This window comes from Pseudophryne corroboree, chromosome 3, assembly GCF_028390025.1.
Source record: "Pseudophryne corroboree isolate aPseCor3 chromosome 3, aPseCor3.hap2, whole genome shotgun sequence".
In the NCBI taxonomy this organism is placed as follows: domain Eukaryota; kingdom Metazoa; phylum Chordata; class Amphibia; order Anura; family Myobatrachidae; genus Pseudophryne; species Pseudophryne corroboree.
In genome coordinates this window covers 61,455,792-61,478,367 of record NC_086446.1, presented here as the reverse complement: position 1 = coordinate 61,478,367, position 22,576 = coordinate 61,455,792, and the positions used below count along the sequence as shown (strand labels likewise).

The 22,576-nt window shown below is 39.9% G+C and overlaps 1 protein-coding gene and 2 pseudogenes across 1 annotated transcript in view; 1 reads left to right on the top strand and 2 right to left on the bottom strand.

The window, feature by feature from the left end:
* LOC135057162 (NACHT, LRR and PYD domains-containing protein 3-like) overlaps positions 1-22,576 on the bottom strand; it is a 79,671-nt gene that overhangs the window by 10,566 nt on the left and 46,529 nt on the right. The window contains exon 4 of the mRNA XM_063963061.1: positions 19,896-20,066. Coding sequence (XP_063819131.1) covers positions 19,896-20,066 — 171 coding nt within the window. The remainder of the gene's footprint in view (positions 1-19,895; positions 20,067-22,576) is intronic.
* On the bottom strand, positions 21,057-21,174 carry LOC134898294 (5S ribosomal RNA; annotated as a pseudogene).
* LOC134896048 (5S ribosomal RNA) lies at positions 21,761-21,878 on the top strand (annotated as a pseudogene).

Sequence of the window (22,576 nt, the reverse complement as noted above, 5' to 3'; positions counted from 1 at the left end):
AATAATATTAATAATAATTGTATTTATATAGTGCTCTTTATCCAATAGGACTCAAGGCGCTTAACAGATACATAGCATAATATAGTACAGAAAATAATGAAGTACAGAACAGCTTTTCATAAAATACAGACGCATGTAGACACTAAAGGGACAATTATGGGAATGCTTGAGTAAAAAGGAAAGTCTTGAGACTACTTTTGAAGGATTCTATAGTTGGGGCCTCTCGCAATGTGCGGGGAAATGAGTTCCATAAAGTCGGAGCCACATGACTAAAAGCTCGGCCCCCAGATGAATTATGGGAGATTCTAGGTACTGCTAAAAGTCCTTCATCTACAGATCGCAGTAATCGAGTGGGGCAGTATGGGGTCAGTAGCTGCTTCAGGTACCTTGGGCCCTGGTCATGAAGTGCTTTGAAGCTCAGTAAGCCAATTTTTAAGATGATTCGCCATCTTACAGGCAGCCAATGAAGGGAGTAGAGTATGTGTGTTATGTGGCTCACCTCTGCTTAATTCCGTCGCCAGCTCTTTCCTTACCACGGCTCCAACTGACCCTCGTGAAACTGCTGGTTTTTTTTTAAAGTAAACTTTATTTAAAATGGCACAGGACACTACACTGTTGTCAACAATGTCAACCTTATTTTAATGGGATATCACAATAGCCTCAGAAAATCAAAGTGTTTTTTAGAGTGAGGATCAATAATTTGGCCAATAGAGTGGAGTCCTTCCCCATTACACATGTGGAAAGGGTGAGACGTCTCTACTCTCTTAAAATCTGTGTTCTGCAGAAATGGTAAATGGTTTGTGTGATGGGAAATCAATTTGAATCTATGTCATAAAATAAGCCAAATATAGAGTATAGTAAAAAGAATTGGATTTTTTAGTAAATGGGGTGGGATATCAGTATCAGCCATATGCAAAAAAACCAATAAAGACAGATTAGGTAAAAAAAAAATAGAAAAAAGCATTTGCATTTAATTGTTGGTTGTGCATCTACCGTCTTACCATGATCCAAATATAATTGGGTCTGTGTTTCTTGGGTCAAATATAACTCGTATGTGACTTGTCGTGAGAATTCACACTAGAAAGAATGAGAGTTTTTGAACAACTGGAATGTGAGTTGCACATTTTGAAAGAAAGTCACCCATCGGCACCCAAAGGTCATCCGAGTTGTACCTCACAGCCCCTATTTAAGTCCCAGATTGGCCATTTTGACCTTTGAGCCAGCTGTGTGTGCCCCCGGAAAGACATGCTCTGGCATAAATGTCCACTTCGGTTATGAAAAAAGCTGCGCTCTGGTCTGTTATGTGGTGGCAGTTTTCGCATCCCTCCTCAGTGTCTAAGCATAAAAGATGACTGTGTCACAGAAGAAGGGGATGTGGAAAACTAGGACCTACGCAACAAATGCAGGTAGCTCATTCCACCATAACCTCAAAAATATACCAACCTAAATCAGTGTCAACTTTTCCTTTTTTGACCTCTTCAGGGACAAATTATTATGTTACAGATATATAATTAATAAAAAAAATTAAGTTTTTGGATTGATCCTTTTCTTACCCTTTGTTTTTTCCTTTCCTCTTTCCCCTGCTCTTCTTCTTCTTCCCTTTCTTTTACTTTCTATAGTTATCCCTATCTCATGCGTTTATTTTTTTTTAAAAGACAAGGAGAATTGTTTATAACTTTTATTATGCAATCACTTTTTGTATTGTACAGTTGCCTTTCTGTCTTTCTACAAATAAAAAGTTTTAAAAAATTAATAAAAAAATTAATAATTAAAATGTTATCTGCATTGCCTGCAAACATATGTTAATATGTAAAATAATATGATCACCAATTTTATAAAAAAAAACATAGTTAAAAAAGCTTAAAAAATTAATTTATTTAAAAAAAGCCATAATTCCCCTCTCCCCCCCCCAAAAAAAAAAACCCAAACAAAGGAAAACTTGTACATACAGAACAGAATACTGTAGGTTAAGTTTGTGTTTGGAAATCCTGTATATGTTATCTTTTCAATCGTATGAGTGTGAGCCACTTTAGCAGATTAAAGGACATTTGCAAGTGTGCGCAATGATGGCCTTATTTCGACAAACAGTATAGTTCTCTAAGCAAGTCCATTAGCACATTATTATAGTGTTTAGTATCCTTTATGATGCATCTTCAGCAATAGGTAAATGTAAAGTATACATTCAAGATACCGGTTGTCGGGATCCTAGCAGTCAAAATACAGATGCCAGAATCCCGACACCCTTCAGAACACAGATGCCAGAATCCAAAAAAGGTCAGGATCACGACTCCAGAATCCCGACAGGTAAGGTAAGTATAGCCAGGAGGCTTAGGATATCGCTGCAAGGGGGGTTTAGGCAGCACCCAGGGGGGTTAGGGTTAGGCTGCAGGGGGTGGGAGGTTAAAGTTAGGCTGCAAAATAGTGGGAGGTTAAGGTTAGGCTGCAGAGAGGGAGGTTAGGGTTAGGCACCACCAGAGGGGTTAGGGTTAGACACTAAGGGGGGATGGCTAGGCTTAGGCTGCAAGGAGTAGGGGGTTAGGTTTAGGAACAAAGCAGGGAGGATAGGGTTAAGCACTAAGGGGGAAGGTTAGGGTTGGGTTGCAGTTAGAGGGGGAGTTTTAATGCTTAACTCACCCCTGTCAGGATCATCAACATCGGGATGCTGGCGTCGGTATTGTGACCGCCGGCATCCTGCCTGCTGGGATCGCATACCGAACACAAATGTATTACAAACCATTAAACACTGGGGGGGGGGGGGGGGGGGGTTTACATTTGCTTTTCCTCAGCTACTGCAACAACAAAAAAGGTGGCACACTCAAATGGACGAGAAGGAGGCCGGTGTGTACAAAACAGAAAAAACACATACAACATTACAGACATCCCCATGTGTCAGCAGGTCTCTGTAATCTAACTATAATGTCAAATTACATTAGCAATATGACATTAAGGCCTGCAAACATTACATAATGTAATTATGCCACAAACATATCAGTGTTTATTTATTACTATCATACTAAAAACACACTGATATGTAAACTTTTCTGGATGGAAAAATACATGAAAAAAATCAAATAAAACCCATGCTTACATTGTGGTGTTTTCAATCATTTACTACTGAAAGCACCTGTTCTCAAGCATGGATATATTTAACACATGCATTGTTAGTTGGTGTAAATTACAAGCAACAGAGTTTCTTTGTATAGTGCAAGTGTGTTTATTTACCATTATATTTCTCTGTTTAGATCCTTCTCATGTTGCAATGCCTCCACTGCTTGCACCATCACCTGAGCCTGTCGTTCTGGACAGACCTGTGGGGCTGGTGGTATATTCATCAAAGAAGGAGGAGGATGAGGACACTATCATCCTCACTCTCATGGAGCCCCCAGCACACCAAACCAGCAGCAGGCACCCACTCTGGCTATGCCTTGGCCCCCCACCCCAAGTGTGGAGGATCTGCCACTGTTCCTCAATAGCTTCCAGCACCTCCAGATGGTGTTCATGGATCACCATCCCAACACATGGATACCGTTACCTATCAGTTGCGGAAGCTCAACTGCACAACCATTTTGGCCTCAGATACCGGCACCCAGATGGCCTGTGAGATGAATCTCCAGATGTTCCAGTTGACATAGGCTATCTGGGAGCAAACACAGGCCATCCAGGAACAATCACAGGCCTTCATCAGCCAGCAAAGTGAGCTGGTGGCCCTAAGGGTCATTAGAAATGCTCTCTCCACATCAGTGGTGAGCTCCTAAGTCACCAGCCCCCAAACTGCATCACCGGTGAGTCCTCCTAGACGTAGTACACCTAAAGATGCAGGGAGGGACATAGGCAGGCCTGCTTTAAAGTAAAAAATGTGAGTTATGGTAGACTTACCTCTGTTAACTCTTTTCTTTGAGGTCAATAGGGTCCACAGGGAATACATTGGGGTTGAAGGTGGTGGATCAGGTCCGGGCACCAAACAGTTAAACTTTCAAATATCCCAAGATGCATCAGACCTTCCACCCTATAACCCCACCTCCATGCTTTGGCGGGTCAGACTCGATAACAGGCCCAATGCAGGAGCAGGACAGGAGAGAATGAAGATATGGTACACAGAAGAACACACTCTCACAGATAGGAGAAAGGAACTAGTGACCAATGCAACAAACCCATATAAGCCAGGTGTGTTAGGGCGAGTGCCCTGTGGACCCTATGGATCTCAAATAAAGAGAGTTATCAAAGGTAAGTTACCATAACACTCCTTTTCTTCAGGTTCCATAGGGCTCTACAGGGAATACATAGTGATGTCCTAAAGCAATTATTTAAGGGAGGGGATGCTCCTGAGTGGACAAAAGAATCTGGCATCTAAATGAAGCATTTTGGGAGGCAAATGTATCAAAGGCATAGAACCTAAGAAAGGTGTGGATAGTAGACCATGTAGCCACCTTGCAAATTGTTTGGCAGATGCACCTCAGTGGGCCACCCAATAAGGTCCCACAGAGCGAATACAATGAGTAGAAATTGCAGCTCGCACAGGAAGGTTAGCTTGTGTGTATGCTTGTGAGATAGCCATGTAAATCCACCTGGCCAGAGTCAGTTAGCTAGCCAACCTCGGTTGTAAAATTCATAGAGGATAAAGAGAGAATCTGATTTTCTGATAAAAGTGGTATGATCTACATAGATATGGAGAGAACGGACCACATCAAGGGAAGTCTCCCCTGTTGAGAGACCTGAGGAGACCAAGGCCTTAACCACAATGTCTTCATTAAGGTGGAACCAGGACATTACCTTAAGAAGGTAACCAAATTGGATACACAGAGTGGCCCTGCCCTGATGACAGATCAGAAAAGGGGAGCAACAGAACACTCCCAATCCGATACCCATCTGGCAAATACAATGTCTAGAAGGAACAGCATTTTTACTGTTAACCTTTGAAGATCCACTGAACCCAGAAGTTCAAAGGGAGGCTTCTGAAGTGAATTTAGAACTACAGTACTGACAGATCCCAAGGAGTCACTGGAGGGACATAGGGAGGTTAAACATGGACGATACCCTCAAGAAAAGTGCAAACATCCGTCAATGGAGCAATCCTGTATTGAAACCATACAGAAAAAGCAATGATGTGTACTTTAAGAGTGGCTAGGCAGAGTCCTAGATTCAATCCATTCTGGAGAAATGCAAGGGTTCTTGAAACGTTAAAGACCTTTGCGTCATAGCAAAGAATGGAATTACTAAGTAATTACCTTTGGCGCTCGTAGTGAGTTGCTTTTCTTATAGCAGCTAATATAACGAGGTTAGTTAGACCTCACAACTAAAATACAAATAAACAGGAAAAAGCGCTGGGAAACTGGATAGGAATATACTAACGATTTTAATAAAGAATTAAAAATTCATTATTACTGTTGCAACAGATAATTAAAACAACGATGTATACAGTTGAAATTTAGGGCATAGTATAGCACTGCAATAGGTTTTAGAAAGTCCCATATATTCAATATGGATTGTATACTGTTGGCCGGTACTCAAAAGAGCCAGTTCATCCCCATAATATATGCCACAGTCCAGGAACAGTTGTAAGCGAATGATAATATTACCAACCGCAGTTAGAGTTGACCTTGCTGACTTGGTTCAAGATGCTACTTGGTCCGATTGATCGCTCAGGTCCCAAATTTTGCAGATGTTCAATTCGCTGATGGCAGGGTTCCTATATCTGACTTCTAGGCGTTTTTAGGGGTGTGAGAATTGAGAGTCCAGCCAATCCACTGACGCGTTTCGCTGTTTACCACAGCTTTTTCAAGGTTAAAAAAACCTATTGCAGTGCTATACTATGCCCTAAATTTTAACTGTATACATCGTTGTTTTAATTATCTGTTGCAACAGTAAAAATGAATTTTTAATTCTTTATTAAAATCGTTAGTATATTCCTATCCAGTTTCCCAGCGCTTTGCGTCATAGCACCTGGAAGAGCACCACTGGAAGTAAGTATGCTACACCCTCTAATAGATACAGGCAGAGCCTGATTTTTATGCTTTTAGTATAGTCTGTTCTAAAGGACGAGAGAACCCTTTTGCTCTTGAGATGGATGTTAACTGACACCCATGGGCAAAAAAATCCCAACATGGGAGTGGATTCACCGTATAATGAAGGAACAGGGTATCCTTTTTCCTCCTGGTCACATGAAACCAAATGGTCACGATGGAGTGACTCTTATTTCAAAGGACTCAATGATGGGCCCAATTCACAATCTATGAGAGAAAAAATATAAGCACCCCCTAATCCTTTGGCAAGGATAATTAGTGGAGGTACTTATAGTGCAAAATATAGTGTAGTACGCCTTTAAAAATGAAGTCACATTTATTTTTTACAAAATGCACGTACAGAAAAAACAACTTAAAAAAGCATGTCAATCTCCATAAGACACATCACCATCGTCAGAATCTTTCCAGGGGTTTCTAATGGCGTCAGATGTCCAGTTCAGAAGTGAGGGAGCTCCGGATGCCCAACACTTACACCATGCAGCATTCACCCTGTGACCGACCAGTGAGTGTAGGAGTCCAAGTAAAATACAGCCACGCTTAACGCGTTTCGGACGATATCCGTCCTTCGTCAGAAGCATGGCTGTATGAGAGAAGCTTCAGTAATTTAAACCCTTCTAACTAGGGACATCAGGTGTACATAATTACAATCAGAAACCCACACCTCCCGCATTCATGGTCGCTCGCGTCGAAACCGGAAGTACGTCATGCGTATCAGTCATTCTTGGAACTTCCGGTATTTGCGTTCCATATGCGGTTCACGGCTTGCCAGAAGTCACTGTGTTTGCGTTCCATAGAAACGGACTTTGATCACCAGCCTTAATTCCGGATTCCTTACGTCCTAAGTGTCGTTAGATGTCATCATAATCCAGCATTGGTATGTCCATAGGATTTTAATCCATATAATAGTCCTCTCAATATCCATAAAAATTAAAAATGAATAAAAGCAAGTATTACCATATATGGAAATAATACATATACGTGAATTCACAGTACATATAATCAGAGAAAAAAAGAGTTAAATCAGAAAACATTTTAATTCGAACTCACCGTTTAGGCCTCTAGGTGTTAGAGTGCCCAAACTGTGAATCCATCTGTTCTCTGCCTGTGCAAGCCTTTTCTGCACATCTCTGGTTCTCCATTTTGGGAGAATCATTTGAATACCACAAAAAGATTTTAGACAACATTCTTTTGATTCATGAATTTTTTTAAAATGAAGTGAAACTGTATGGGTATCCAGACCTTTACGGATATTGTAAATGTGTTCAGCCCACCTGACCTTGACACACCTACCCGTTCTACCGACATAAAAGAATCCACAAGTACACTCCATAATATAAACCACATTTTTGGAGTGACATGTTATAAACTCCTTTATCGGATAGGTCTGGCCATGTACTGTAAATTCAGATATTTTTCGTAACGGAGTTTTAACTGTCCTACACATTAAGCATTCACCACAGCGGTGAAAACCCTTAGTTCTTATGCTTTGTCTGGGATTATTTTCAATACCGCTTTTTACCAACTGATCTTTAAGTGTTGACGCCCTCCTATAGATAAAAAGTGGTTTCTCAGGTAATCTCGGGCCCAAAACTGAATCTTGTTTTAGTATATTCCAGTTTGCCCTGAAGACTCGTTCTATATTTTTAAAGGATCTATTATACTGACTGATTATTGCCCATTGGAAACGTTCATCCTTTGGTTTGGGACTGGGGTTAATTTTGAGTAACTCCTTTCTTTCTATTTTGGCTACTTTTAATCTGGCCTTCTCCAAAAGGTCAGTAGAATAACCTTTTTTTGAAAAAAGTACCGACATTTCATTAAGTTGTTGATCACATATGTGTTCATCAGTGCAGTTTCTTTTTATGCGGGCAAATTGGCTGAATGGAATACCATCCAGCCAATTGGCGTGATGCTGACTCATTCTCTCTATGAAACTATTTGAGTCTGTGGTTTTTCTAAAGGTTCTTGTGTTAATCTGACCATCCCAGATATAAATACTCAAGTCTAGGAAGGTAACTTCCTTCTGACTCTTGTTAAAAACCAATTGTATAGCCATGTCATTGTGATTCAAATTTTCACAAAAAGTATCAAGTGACTCTTCGTCACCACGCCATATAAACAAAATATCGTCGATGTAGCGCTGCCAGGACACCAGGCCCGCCACCAGCCCGCCATCATGCCAAATCTGATGTTCTTCCCAATAGGCCATGAATAAATTAGCGTAGCTGGGGGCAAACCTGGTGCCCATGGCAGTGCCTACCCTCTGTAGGTAGAAGGTGCCATCGAAGATAAAATAATTGTTCAACAAAATAAATTTTATACTGTCCAAAATAAAAGTTTTTAGTGAAGTACTGAGGGTACTTGCATTCAAAAAGTAGGAGACTGCCAGTAGTCCCTTATCCAAATCAATGATAGTGTACAGAGTACAGACATCCGCTGTACACAAAAAGTCTCCCTCCTCCCACTTATACTGATTAATCCTTCTAAGTGTATCTCCTGTATCTTTAAGGAATGCCCTTGTTTTTTGAACAAGTGGTTGTAGGTGGTAATCAACCATAGCGGATAAATTACTCGTTAGGCTATTACATCCTGAGACTATTGGTCTTCCTGGGGGGTGGAGGGGGTCCTTGTGAATCTTAGGGAGAATGTACATGGTGGGAATCGATGGCTCTGATATATTCAAATAGTCAAACTCCTTCTTGGTTATGACATTACTTTCCAAAGCTTTTGTGCTCATATCTTGCAATGCTTTGGCTATTCTATTAGTAGGATCAGATTTTAATTTTAAATACGTTTTGCCATCATTTAATTGTCTATATATTTCCTGCATATACATATCCTTACCCATCAGGACCACCCCTCCACCCTTGTCCGCAGGCTTAATAACCAGTTCTGTATCATTTTTCAAAGATCGAACCGCCTCATACTCTTTTTTGGTTAAATTTAATTTCACATTCTTGTTTTTATTCTTATTCTTATCTTGTACCACAATCTTTTCTATTTCATCACAAACCACTTTGTTAAAAACCTCCAAGCAGTTACCCCTAACCTGCGTGGGATAAAAGGTAGAAGGGGGTTTGAAATGTGAAGTAGTAGCTTCACATTCACCAATTTCTTGAAGACCCTCATTTCCCTTCTCCTCTTTAATCTGAAAGAAACGTTTAATGGTTAATTTTCTAATGAATTTTTGAACATCCAAAAAGATATCAAATGAGTTAGCCATACTTGAGGGAGAGAACTTTAGACCCTTACGTAACACACTTATTTCATGAGTATTTAGGGTTTTATCAGACAAGTTAAAAATCTTTCCCTCAGTAGAATCATCGTCTGTAGAGATTGGTTCAGAAATAATTACATTTAGGTGCTGGGGGGGATTTCTTTTAAATCTCCTATTTTTCCCTGCTCTTTTTCCTCTTCTAGTAATTTTATTTCTCCTCTGTGTATCCTGTATGACTACCGGAGATTTCCCGGTGTCCTGGGGCCCCACTCTAAAAAAGAGGAATTAGCCTCTGATAATGGTTGAAACCTATTTGAGGAACTGGCAAGGAAGGATCTATTTTCAGGCATTGGTTGCTTAAATGAACGCCTATTTCTCTCCCATCCATCCCAATTCCTATTTATAATGGGTGAATTTTTTTGTTGTTGTTCCCATGATCTATTCCATGAAGAGTCCCATTTTCTATAGTTCTGTGGTCCCTGGTTTCTTTGAAAGGAATGGTGACTATCATTCCTTCTCCACAGAGGTGATTCTCTATTAGGAGGAAATCTCCCATATTGAGTTTTGGGAGGAAAAGAGACATTTGGAACCCTATCTTGGCCCTTTTTCATGCTGCCTAATTTAGCTTTATTCCTAATTTTTTTGGCAGGGAACGTTCTTACTGTCCCGATATCAGTCTCCAAAGGTTCCAGATTAACATCTGATCCCATTGGTTCAACATCACTCGAATCCCTTTTCAATTTTTTAAGTTTCCTTTCCCTTAATTCCTTTGTACTTTTATCCATTTTCAATAGAAGGGATTTCTCTAGAGCATAGGTTCTCAAACTCGGTCCTCAGGACCCCACACAGTGCATGTTTTGCAGATCTCCTCACAGAATCGCAAATGATATAATTAACTCCACCTGTGGACCTTTTAAAATTTGTCAGTGAGTAATTAATACACCTGTGCACTTGCTGGGTTACCTGCAAAACATGCACTGTGTGGGGTCCTGAGGACCGAGTTTGAGAACCTATGCTCTAGAGTCTTAAATTCTTCTGATTCTTTATAAGGATGTACCAATGTTTGAAAGGTATTTATCTCGTCATTCAACTCTGACAGATTCTTTTTCCTCTCCTTAATAATAAGTTCCATCAGTGCAGAGGAACAAGAGTTAAGAATGGTCTCCCATTCATTTCTAAAATTTGAATCTGCAGAATTGAACGACGGGGTTTTAACTAATTTTAAACCTTTAGGTATGAGATGGACTGATTGGTAGTGTTCAAGTGTCACAACTTCCCACCACATCCTATTCTCTTTCTGCATAACTATTTCTAATTTCTTAAATATTGATGTTAAATCATCATCCATTAAATCAACATTTCTATTGGCATCCTTGAAAGTACTCTGAATTAATTCATTCCTACTTTCTCTGAATTTATACATGTTTGCAGCACAAATAATGAAATAGGATAAGGAAATACAGAATGGCAACAATTTTCAGAATACAGTGCGCAATAAATACAGAAGTGCAGCTAAAAAATATACATAAGTGTGCATCCAAAAACACACTGAGGATAGACAGAAGTGGAAGATATGTATATTAATAATAGCGCTCTCCAATAACCATGTTAACTGACACCCATGTGCAAAAAAATCCCAACATGGGAGTGGATTCACCGTATAATGAAGGAACAGGGTATCCTTTTTCCTCCTGGTCACATGAAACCAAATGGTCACGATGGAGTGACTCTTATTTCAAAGGACTCAATGATGGGCCCAATTCACAATCTATGAGAGAAAAAATATAAGCACCCCCTAATCCTTTGGCAAGGATAATTAGTGGAGGTACTTATAGTGCAAAATATAGTGTAGTACACCTTTAAAAATGAAGTCACATTTTCTTTCCCTCAGTAGAATCATCGTCTGTAGAGATTGGTTCAGAAATAATTACATTTAGGTGCTGGGGGGGATTTCTTTTAAATCTCCTATTTTTCCCTGCTCTTTTTCCTCTTCTAGTAATTTTATTTCTCCTCTGTGTATCCTGTATGACTACCGGAGATTTCCCGGTGTCCTAGGGCCCCACTCTAAAAAAGAGGAATTAGCCTCTGATAATGGTTGAAACCTATTTGAGGAACTGGCAAGGAAGGATCTATTATCATGCATTGGTTGCTTAAATGAACGCCTATTTCTCTCCCATCCATCCAAATTCCTATTTATAATGGGTGAATTTTTTTGTTGTTGTTCCCATGATCTATTCCGTGAAGAGTCCCATTTTCTATAGTTCTGTGGTCCCTGGTTTCTTTGAAAGGAATGGTGACTATCATTCCTTCTCCACAGAGGTGATTCTCTATTAGGAGGAAATCTCCCATATTGAGTTTTGGGAGGAAAAGAGACATTTGGAACCCTATCTTGGCCCTTTTTCATGCTGCCTAATTTAGCTTTATTCCTAATTTTTTTGGCAGGGAACGTTCTTACTGTCCCGATATCAGTCTCCAAAGGTTCCAGATTAACATCTGATCCCATTGGTTCGACATCACTCGAATCCCTTTTCAATTTTTTAAGTTTCCTTTCCCTTAACTCCTTTGTACTTTTATCCATTTTCAATAGAAGGGATTTCTCTAGAGTCTTAAATTCTTCTGATTCTTTATAAGGATGTACCAATGTTTGAAAGGTATTTATCTCGTCATTCAACTCTGACAGATTCTTTTTCCTCTCCTTTTTTCTCCATCTGACGCCATTAGAAACCCCTGGAAAGATTCTGACGATGGTGATGTGTCTTATGGAGATTGACATGCTTTTTTAAGTTGTTTTTTCTGTACGTGCATTTTGTAAAAAATAAATGTGACTTCATTTTTAAAGGCGTACTACACTATATTTTGCACTATAAGTACCTCCACTAATTATCCTTGCCAAAGGATTAGGGGGTGCTTATATTTTTTCTCTCATAGATTGTGAATTGGGCCCATCATTGAGTCCTTTGAAATAAGAGTCACTCCATCGTGACCATTTGGTTTCATGTGACCAGGAGGAAAAAGGATACCCTGTTCCTTCATTATACGGTGAATCCACTCCCATGTTGGGATTTTTTTGCACATGGGTGTCAGTTAACATGGTTATTGGAGAGCGCTATTATTAATATACATATCTTCCACTTCTGTCTATCCTCAGTGTGTTTTTGGATGCACACTTATGTATATTTTTTAGCTGCACTTCTGTATTTATTGCGCACTGTATTCTGAAAATTGTTGCCATTCTTGAGATGGATGACTTAAGATCCATGTCATTAAAGACAGATGGGCTAGCTCTTGGTGTAGACAAGGACTCTGAGAGAGTAGGTCTGGTCGCTGACAGAGTTTAAAGGAGAATACAGGAGGAAAGGTAAACAGAAGGTCCACTTCACTGCTAGGGCATCCACAAATGCTGCTTTTGGATCCCTTGATATGGATCCGTACATGGGAACCTTGTGTTGTTAGGCCATGAGGTATACATCCAGCAGAACCTATTTGTTTGCTAGAAGCTGGAAGCCTCTGGGTGTAGAGCCTACTCACCCACATGTACATCCTGGCAACTGAGGAAGTCTGCTTCCCAGTTGAGTGTCACTGGAATAAAGACTGCTTAGACAGCTGAAAGATGAAATTCGTCCCATTTGTGAATTTGGGACACTTTCTGCATCGCTATCTGACTGCAGGTCTCGCCCTGATGATTGAGTTTTGCTACCTCCATGTCATTAATGGACTGAATCTGGACTGGTCAGCCCTGAAGAATAGTGCGTGCCAGAGTGAGTGCTCTGTATACCACTTGTAACTCAAGGACATTGATTGGCAACTTTCTGCTGGAGTCCAATGGCCCAGAAAGGAGTGCTGTCCGGTCACAGCCCCCCCATCCGTGGAGACTGGTATCCATAGTATGGAGTACCCAGTCTGGAATCCAGAAGGGGCATCTTTTGTCCAGGTACAGTATGTCGTAAGAAGCTACCAGGTTAGGGACAACCAAACTTTTGGATAGAGGATCAGCATCTGTGATATGATCAGATGTGGCTGTCCTTCCACTAGGATAGGAGCAAGTGCTGTAGAGGCCGAGAATGGAACTGAGCATACTATACCACGTCGAAGGTTGAGACAATCAATGCTAGGACTCACATGGCTGAGTGGATAGACACTCAGCAAGAGTGAAGTAGCTGGCAGACTCTGTCCTGTAATGTTGAAATTTTGTCCACAGGGGAAAAGAGCCTCTGGGTTAGAGAGTCCAAAAGAGCTCCCAGATGTAGCGTCCTTTGCGATGGCATGAGGGATGACTTTTTTTCAGGTAATGAGACACCTGTTATGTTTTAGAAAGACCATTGTTAGTTGTAGATGATGTAGGTGTGCTGCTATGACTGCCATAAAGTTGGTAAATACTCTGGGTGCCATAGCAAGCCCAAAAGGCAGCACTCCAATTTAGTAATGTTGTTGAAGTGTATCAAACCAAAAGAATCATTGAGACAGAGCTATAGAGATTAGCAGATATGCATCCTGAATGTACAGAAACACTGTAAAGTCCCCAGGCTCCAGAGCTAGAACAATGGAGCGGAGGCTTTCCATGCGAAACTAGGGGGTTCTACAAATCTGTTCAGAGGATAGGTCGAACCCATTGGGTTTTGGAATGAGGAACAGGGAGGCATATTAACTAGGTGTGTGCGGCTACCCAAATCATGTGTTTTGCATTTTTTGGGGATCTGTATTGGGTTTGTTCCAACCACTCTTGTAGGTTTCGGTTTTGGATCTGTATTTTTTTTTTTAATTATAAAAACAGCTAAAATCACAGACTTTTAGCCAGTTTTTGTTACTACAGTATTCTTAACCTCAATAACATTAATTTCCAGTCATTTCCAGTCAATTTTGTCCACCTCACAGCTCACAATATTGTTTTCCTACATTTTAAGCCAAAGGCTGCAGCAATCTGGCTGATTACTAACTGACAGAGCAGCGACACAAGCACACAGCATTTTATAGCACATCTATGAAACACTGCCTCACAGCATTGCAGAAATTAAAAGTGGTGCAAGATGAATTGTCATTGGGCCCTTCTTCCCACCTCCCACCCTTATGTTGGATATTAAAAAGGACATGCACAGTGTAACAAACCAAGCACTTCAGTGACAGGGTCTGACACTTTTGTGGCTGAAGTGCTTGCTTTGTGTGGGTCCCCACACAAATGTTTTTGGAAGGACTACCGCTAATCACTAATAAGGAGGTTGATGTTGAGGGTGTTAATCACATTATACTCTTGTAAAAAATATGTAATGAATTCACCACAAATGACATAACATGGATGAGGTGCCTACATGGTTAACTTCCCTACCTCTACTAACTTTGGCCTCACAAATGGAGCAGGTGCATTCACAATCATTATCAGTATTTGTGGAAAAAATAATCATTTTTTTGTCTTATGCCCAGGCATCACAGTGGCTTTCTTTTTATTATGGGCAAGAACTGCAGCCACGTGTAGATGACTTACACACACAACATCATCAACATCCTCAGTGTCAGATAGTAGTAGTATATGCATATTCCCCTCATCCTGTTCCACTTCCAAACATGAATCCTCAATTTCTATTATGCCCTCATCACCATCTTTACATGTACTGCACACCACATGTACAGATGGTGAAGATGGTGGAAAGAGGTGAAATAGGCTTCTATGAGGACAGTGTGAGAAATGTCAGACTCACAAATAGCTAATGTGGACACCCCTAAATGTTCCTCAGGAATGTGTGATGGTTCTGAACCACAGTTTGTTCTACTGCTTTTTTTTTGACACCTCTTCTAGACTGAGTGAAAAGTTATTGTATCGTAATGAGGAGCAGAAGAAGTTGCCTCACTGACAGTTGAGGTCTACCACTTATAAATAAAGGCCAATTGCTGAGTCTTTTACTTGTATCTTTTTGTGGTGAATGGCATATTGCCATTTTTATTTTTCTCTGCAGCTAACGTTCCTTTTTATATTCTTTTTCTTTACCACTGTAAAATGATATTGCTTCTTTAATTTTACATACCCCGACTCAAGTTTATGCCATTGGCTGCAGCACTAGTATGTGATTCCTGCTTTCCTCTCAATTGTTTGTCCTCCATATCTACCAAGTATCAACAAACATGAACAAAGTGGGGTACAGCACACCACAATTTGTACAAAAAATGTACAACTACAGTGTCACAATTTGTATATGAGTACGAAATAATAATCAAACACTTCGGTTTAATTTCACCAACAATGTCACACAATACATGTATGATTACGAAATAAAATATATTACTTTGGTATCACCTTCACCCACAGTGTCTCACAATACCTGTGTGAGTCAGAAATAGTGATCAAACACTGCGGTTTAATTTCACCAACACTGTCGCACAATACGTGTATGAGTACGAAATAAAATATATTACTGTGGTAGCACTTTCACCCCCAGTGTTGCACAATATGTGTATACGTATGAAATAAAATATATTACTGTGTACCACCTTTACCCACAGTGTCACACAATATGTGTATGAGTACTAAATAATAATATACTGCAGTCTGACCGGCAGTGACACAGTACTTATGAAAAAAAAAAAAAGTATAGTACACTGGGGTACAGCACAAACAAAAAATATATTTTTTTTAGTAATTATTTTTTAGGCTTTTTAGCTTTTATTATTTTAATTTTACATTGGGGTGGAGCCCCTGGATGGATGGACGGAGCACCCCTGTACAGACGCAGCAGCCCCTGGATGTATTCTGGGGTAAAGCACTATTTTTTATTTTTTTTAATTAATAAAATATTAGTTTTATATTTTAACACTAGGGCAGAGCCCCAGGATGGTTAGACAGAGCAACCCTATACAGACACAGAAGCCCTGGGTGTATACTGGGGTACAGTACAAAAAAATATAATTTTTTTTTAAATTAATCAAATATTAGTTTTTCTGAGGCAGAGCCCCTGGATGAATGGACAGATCACCCCTCGGTGGAGAGAGCATCCCTGGAGGACACAGCAGCCACATGTCAGATACAGATGGCAGACAGAGCACCTCTAGACTGATACTGAAAGGACACACTAGTCCCTGGATATACACAGTATACAGTACTTGGTTTTTAACACGGAGGCAGAGCTCCTGGATGTATGGACAGAGCCCCCTTGTCAGAAACAGCAGACGACAGACAGAGCACCCCTGGACTGATGCACCAGCCCCACAGTAGCCACCAGCTCCACGTCTATGCCCCACAACCCAGCTTTGAGATGGACATGTCTGTTCAGTACACTCTCCACAGCTGGAGTGAAAATGGCGCAGATCACCGTGACCTTTATAGAATACGAAACCCTGCAAGAATTCAACAGTGGGATGATGACGTTTTGCCTCGTTTTGGGATTCGAGTTAGGTGCGAAAACCCAAGCCGGACTCAGATCCCGTCCCGAATCTGAAAGTTCAGGTGGGTCTGGTTCATCTCTCATCTCTAATTTGAGTTCTTTGACGTGGCTCTTGATAAGTGATGTTTTAATAGTACAGTAGGTGCTTTTCTGTACACCAAATGTGGCTATTGATGTAGAATTTCTTGTAAGTCTTCATCTGTTTGTAGTATGTGCCAGTGTTTCTTGATGCTTTTTTCAAGTAGTTTACTCTGTGTTGAGTATTCTGATATCTATATACTGTATACACTACCGTTGAAAAGTTTGGGGTCACCCAGACAATTTCCTTATTTTTGAAAGAAAAGCACTGTATTTTCAATGAAGATAACACTAAATTAGTCAGAAATACACTCTATACATTGTTAATGTGGTAAATGACTATACTAGTTGCAAACGTCTGGTTTTTAAAGGAATATCTACATAGGTGTATAGAGGCCAAATTCAAGAAACCATCACTCCAGTGTTCTAATGGTACATTGTGTTTGCTACTCGCATTAGAAGACTAATGGATGATTAGAAAACTCTCAAAAACCCTTGTGCAATTATATTAGCACAGCTGAAAATGGGTTTGCTCGTTAAATAAGCTATAAAACTGTCCTTCCTTTGAGCTAGTTGAGTATCTGGAGCATCACATTTGTGGGTTCGATATTGCCAGAAAAATAGAACTTTCATATGAAACTTGACAGTCTATTATTGTTCTTCGAAATGAAGGCTATTCCATGTGAGAAATTGCCAAGAAACTGAACATTCCCTACAACGGTGTATACTACTTCCTTCAGAGAACAGCACAAACAGGCTCTAACCAGAGCAGAAAGAGAAGTGGGAAGCCCCGGTGCACAACTGAGCAAGAAGACAAGTACATTAGAGTATCTAGTTTGAGAAATAGACGCCTCACAGGTCCTCAACTGGCAGCCTCATTAAATGGTACCAGCAAAATGCCAGTGTCAACGACTACAGTGAAGAGGCGACTCCGGGATGCTGGCTTTCTTGGCAGAGTGGCAAAGGAAAAGCCATTTCTGAGACTGGCCAATAAAAGGAAAAGATTAATATGGACAAAAGAACATAGACATTGGACAGAGGAAGATTGGAAAAAAGTTATGGACTGACAAATCAAAGTTTGAGGTGTTTGGATCACACAAAAGAACATTTGTGAGATGCAGAACAAGTGAAAAGATGCTGGAAGAATGCCTGACGCCATCTGTCAAGCATGGTGGAGGTGATGTGATGGTCTGGGGCTGCTATGGTGCTGGTAAAGTGGGAGATTTGTACAAGGTAAAAGGGATTTTGAATAAGGAAGGCTATCACTCCATTTTGCAATGCCATGCCATACCCTATGGACAGTGCTTGATTGGAGCCAATTTCCTCCTCCAACAGGACAATGACCCAAAGCACACCTCCAAATTATGCAAGACCTATTTAGGGAAGAAGCAGGCAGCTGGTATTCTGTCTGTAATGGAGTGGCCAGTGCAGTCACCAGATCTCAACCCCACTGAGCTGTTGTGGGAGCAGCTTGACCGTATGGTACGCAAGAAGTGCCCATCAATCTAATCTAACTTGTGGGAGGTACTTCAGGAAGCGTGGGGGGAAATTTCTTCAGATTACCTCAACAAATTAACACCTAGAATTCCAAAGGTCTGCAATGCTGTAATTGCTGCAAAAGGAACATTCTTTGACTAAAGCAATGTTTGAAGGACAAAATTATTATTTCAAATAAAAATAATTTCTACTAAACTTGGCAATGTCTTGACTATATGTTCTATTCATTTTGCAACTCATTTGATAAATAAAAGTCAGTTTTCATGTAAAACACGAAATTGTTATTGTCTGGGTTACCCCAAACTTTTGAACGGCAGTGTATAAATGCGAAAGCCCTCACTCACTGACTAACCCCTCACTCATTCTCTTACTTCCTGATATTTTAGGAAGCTGAAATGTAGCATAGGTATTCTTCAAGTGGGAAATAGGAAAACTATGTAATTAGAATTTTAATAAACCTCCCCTAAGGGGATGAAATAATGACATCATTACCGATGCGTGGCTTGTGTTGCATGAACAATAACGCCCAAATGGACAAATGGATCAAAATTTGGATTGTGCCTCCAGTGTGTAGAATCTAATAAATGACAAAAATGTTCCTATCATTTTTTACCGTGTCTGCTACGGGGGCTCCTCGGGTAACGCCAAGAACCATGAATTCATATTTACTTACTGTACATTAAGACGTCCCAAATGTACATCTCTATAGAGTTACCAGATTTTTTTAAACTAATGTATATTTACAGCCGTGAAAATCTCAAACTCCTGTGTGAAGAATGGGTAGAAACAGCTAGTAAATAATATAGCTCTTGTTTCTTTTGTAGTTTTAGTTGTATACCTATAGATTTCTTTCCTATTTGAATTCCTTGTTTATTTCCTCTCCTTTTGGAGATCTTCTGGATGGTAATCTTTTTCTTCAACATTTTTTATCATGCTATTCGCTTGTGTCTCAAACTCCACTTCTCTCGAACAGCTCCATCTGATTCTTCTAAACTGACCTCCAGGGATGTTGGTAATCCAGTTTTTAAGGTTGTTGCATATGAGTTACTATTACAATTAGTAAGCTGTACAGATCTTAATGCTGTAACTAGTACCAGTGCCGAATCTAGCCCTTTTTGCGCCCCGGGCGGGAAATAGGGGTGTAGCTTCATACAGGGGGCATGGTCAGTTACGCCCCCTGTACAGTAAAGTAATGCTGCTGAAATGTTGTGCGGTGCGCAATGACATCATTGCGTTCTGCACAGCAAAAGACCTCTCCACGAAGGGAAACTAGACGCGTAGCGTCTAGTTCCCTTCGCGGAGAGGACCTTTGCTGTGCGGTGAGCGATGACGTCCTTGCGCACTGCACAGCAAAGGTCCTCTCCACGAAGGGAAACTAGACGCGTAGCGGGCAGCGGGGGGCACAGCAGTAGCGGATCTTGCCATGGTGCGGCGCCCTCTGGAAGGCGGCGCCCCGGTCAAAAGTCCTGCTTGCCCGTGGCAAGATCCGCTTCTGACTAGTACACATATTAATAATTGATGTAAAAAGCGAATTATTTAGAAAAGTGGTACAATAATTTAGAGCAATGGCTAGAACTTAATAAATAGAAATAAAGTTCAATAAATATACACAGATGACATAAATTGAAATTGCCGCATTTACTTGTCCTGTGAATTTCCTTGTGTGGCCTATATGTTGTACTGAGAGGGCAATTTTATACATAAGACCATTCCTACCTCAGTTTTTGTAATGTACAAGTTGGTTGTCTCAGTCCCTCACACAGAAGGTGTATTCCAGAGTCCTCCAGAGCATTGTGTGACAGGTCCAGGCTGGTCAGAGAGCGGTTTGTAGTAATAACAGAGCGAAGATCATCACAGCAGGAGGAGGTCAGACCACAGCCCAGTAACCTGATGAGAGATGAGGGATCTGCTTTAGGTCAGTTCTTATCATTTCCAATATTACATAAATGGCCGTGTGCTGTATAAATCAGCTTTTGTGTGTATTTCAGTAATTAGGCTGTAGCTGTTATGTCATTGAAAAAAATGTTTTTCATTTACTGATTATAGGTAAAAGTAGGTGGATGTGTTTCTAGGTAATATATCTGACTAGCTCTTCTACTCGTTCCTCACATGGGAGCTTCTGATTTTCACGGTTGTACATATAAATGAGTGTAAAAAATGTGTTAAATCTATAGAGATGGAAATGTGAGACGTCTTAATGTAAGTAAATATTAATCCACGGTTCTTGGCGTTACGCAAGGAGCTAGAAAGTATTAAGTGTGGAACCGCACTCGTCTGACAATTGTACTAAAGTATTGGGAAAAAAGATTGTAAGTGAAATACCAATATATATGCAGTTATCGAATAATTCTTAAACTGCTAATGATTGGCGGTGCTCCCAGGAATTTTGTAGGTTAAACTACAACAAGAAAGGAGAGAAAAGACAAAAAACCCTTGTTTGGGAGCACTCATTTGTACTAATCAATATAGTATATATAGGAAAAAGATTTAAAATAAAATTTAACCTTTAATTATTTCTTGAAAGTAAAAAAATATAAAAAAATATATATAATGGAGAAATAAATTTGAGACTGATGTCTAATGTTGACTAATGAAGAACTTGTTGACCTTTTTAACATATGAGGTACAAGATAGTTGAAAAAGGTGAAAATATCGAAAGAAAATGGTGTGTTATATATCTATATATATATATATATATATATGGATGCCATGTGGTACGAATCGGTATTGAAGGCATCCAAAAAGATCATCACTGAGCATGCCCAAAATATAGGTATGACTGGTAGCGTTGTTACAATGTTAATCTCAAGATTAGAGTACCAAAGAGGTAAGAAGAACAATAATTTGGATATGCTGAAGGTTTCCTTTAGGAAAAAAGGCCAAAAGCACCTGGTATTCTCAGGAGGTTTCCCTTCCGAATACTGACCAGGCCATGCCTGCTTAGCTTCCGATATCGGACAAGATCGGGCGTATTCAGGGTAGTATGGCCGTGGGCCGTTGTTGGGATGAAAGGAAGAGAATGAAATGGAAAGAATGGGAGGGGAGCCAGCCTTGAGCTCAAAACTAACACATGATTATCTATTTATATTTATTTTTATTTTTGTTTCCTTTTAAGGAACTAAAAAAGGAGCATTGTTCTGTTATTTAACCTTTGTGAGCTAGCCTCGAGCTTCAAATTCAACAGTCAATTTGGCTCAGCTCTATATGTACAATACATAAGTTTTTCATTATTTTCTGCAAGCACTTATTTGCAATATTCCATATTTATTGTCAGTACTTTCAGTGCCTCACATAAATACTTGCATACATTTTTTCAGAACCTTGCTCTGTTCATTTCCTATCAGAAGACACACATCCTGCATAGACATATATATATTTCCACATTTTTTTATTTTTTTCATTTTTTCAATTTCTTTTCCAGTTTTTTTTTTTTTTTCCCCACGTGTCTTTTCCTCTCTATCTCCAAACTGTACATATACACTCCTATCTGGAAATACCATTTCAGACCATTTTTTTCATTAGATGTGAAGTACAGAAAGCAGAGTGTGGCTTCCCCATTCAATTATACCTCCTTCACATTGGCCCACGGCCATACTACCCTGAATGCGCCCGATCTTGTCCGATCTCAGAAGTTAAGCAGGCATGGCCTGGTTAGTACTAGGAAGGGGAATCTCCTGAGAATACCAGGTGCAGTGGGCCTTTTTCAAGGAAAATACCCATTCTCCACACTCTCACTTCTGGAAAAACCTTTGAATCAATCATTCTTCTAATTTATGTACAGTACAGATAGTAGCAGTGACCTCCCCTCCCATTCTTTCCATTTCATTCTCTTCCTTTCATCCCAACAACGGCCCACGGCCATACTACCCTAAATACGCCCGATCTTGTCTGATCTCGGAAGCTAAGCAGGCACGGCCTGGTCAGTATCCGGAAGGGAAACCTCCTGAGAATATCAGGTGCATTGGGCCTTTTTTCCTAAAGGAAACCTTCAACATATCCAAATTATTGTTCTTCTTACCTCTTTGGTACTCTAATCTTGAGATTAACATTGTAACCACGCTACCAGTCATACCTATATTTTGGGCATGCTCAGTGATGATCTTTTTGGATGCCTTCAATACCGATTGGTACCACATGGCATCCACATATATATATATAGATATATAACACACCATTTTCTTTCGATATTTTCACCTTTTTCAACTATCTTGTACCTCATATGTTAAAAAGGTCAACAAGTTCTTCATTAGTCAACGTTAGACATCAGTCTCAAATTTATTTCTCCATTATATATATTTTTTTACTTTCAAGAAATAATTAAAGGTCAAGTTTTATTTTAATTCTTTTTCCTATATATACTATATTAATTAGTACAAATGAGTGCTCCCAAACAAGGG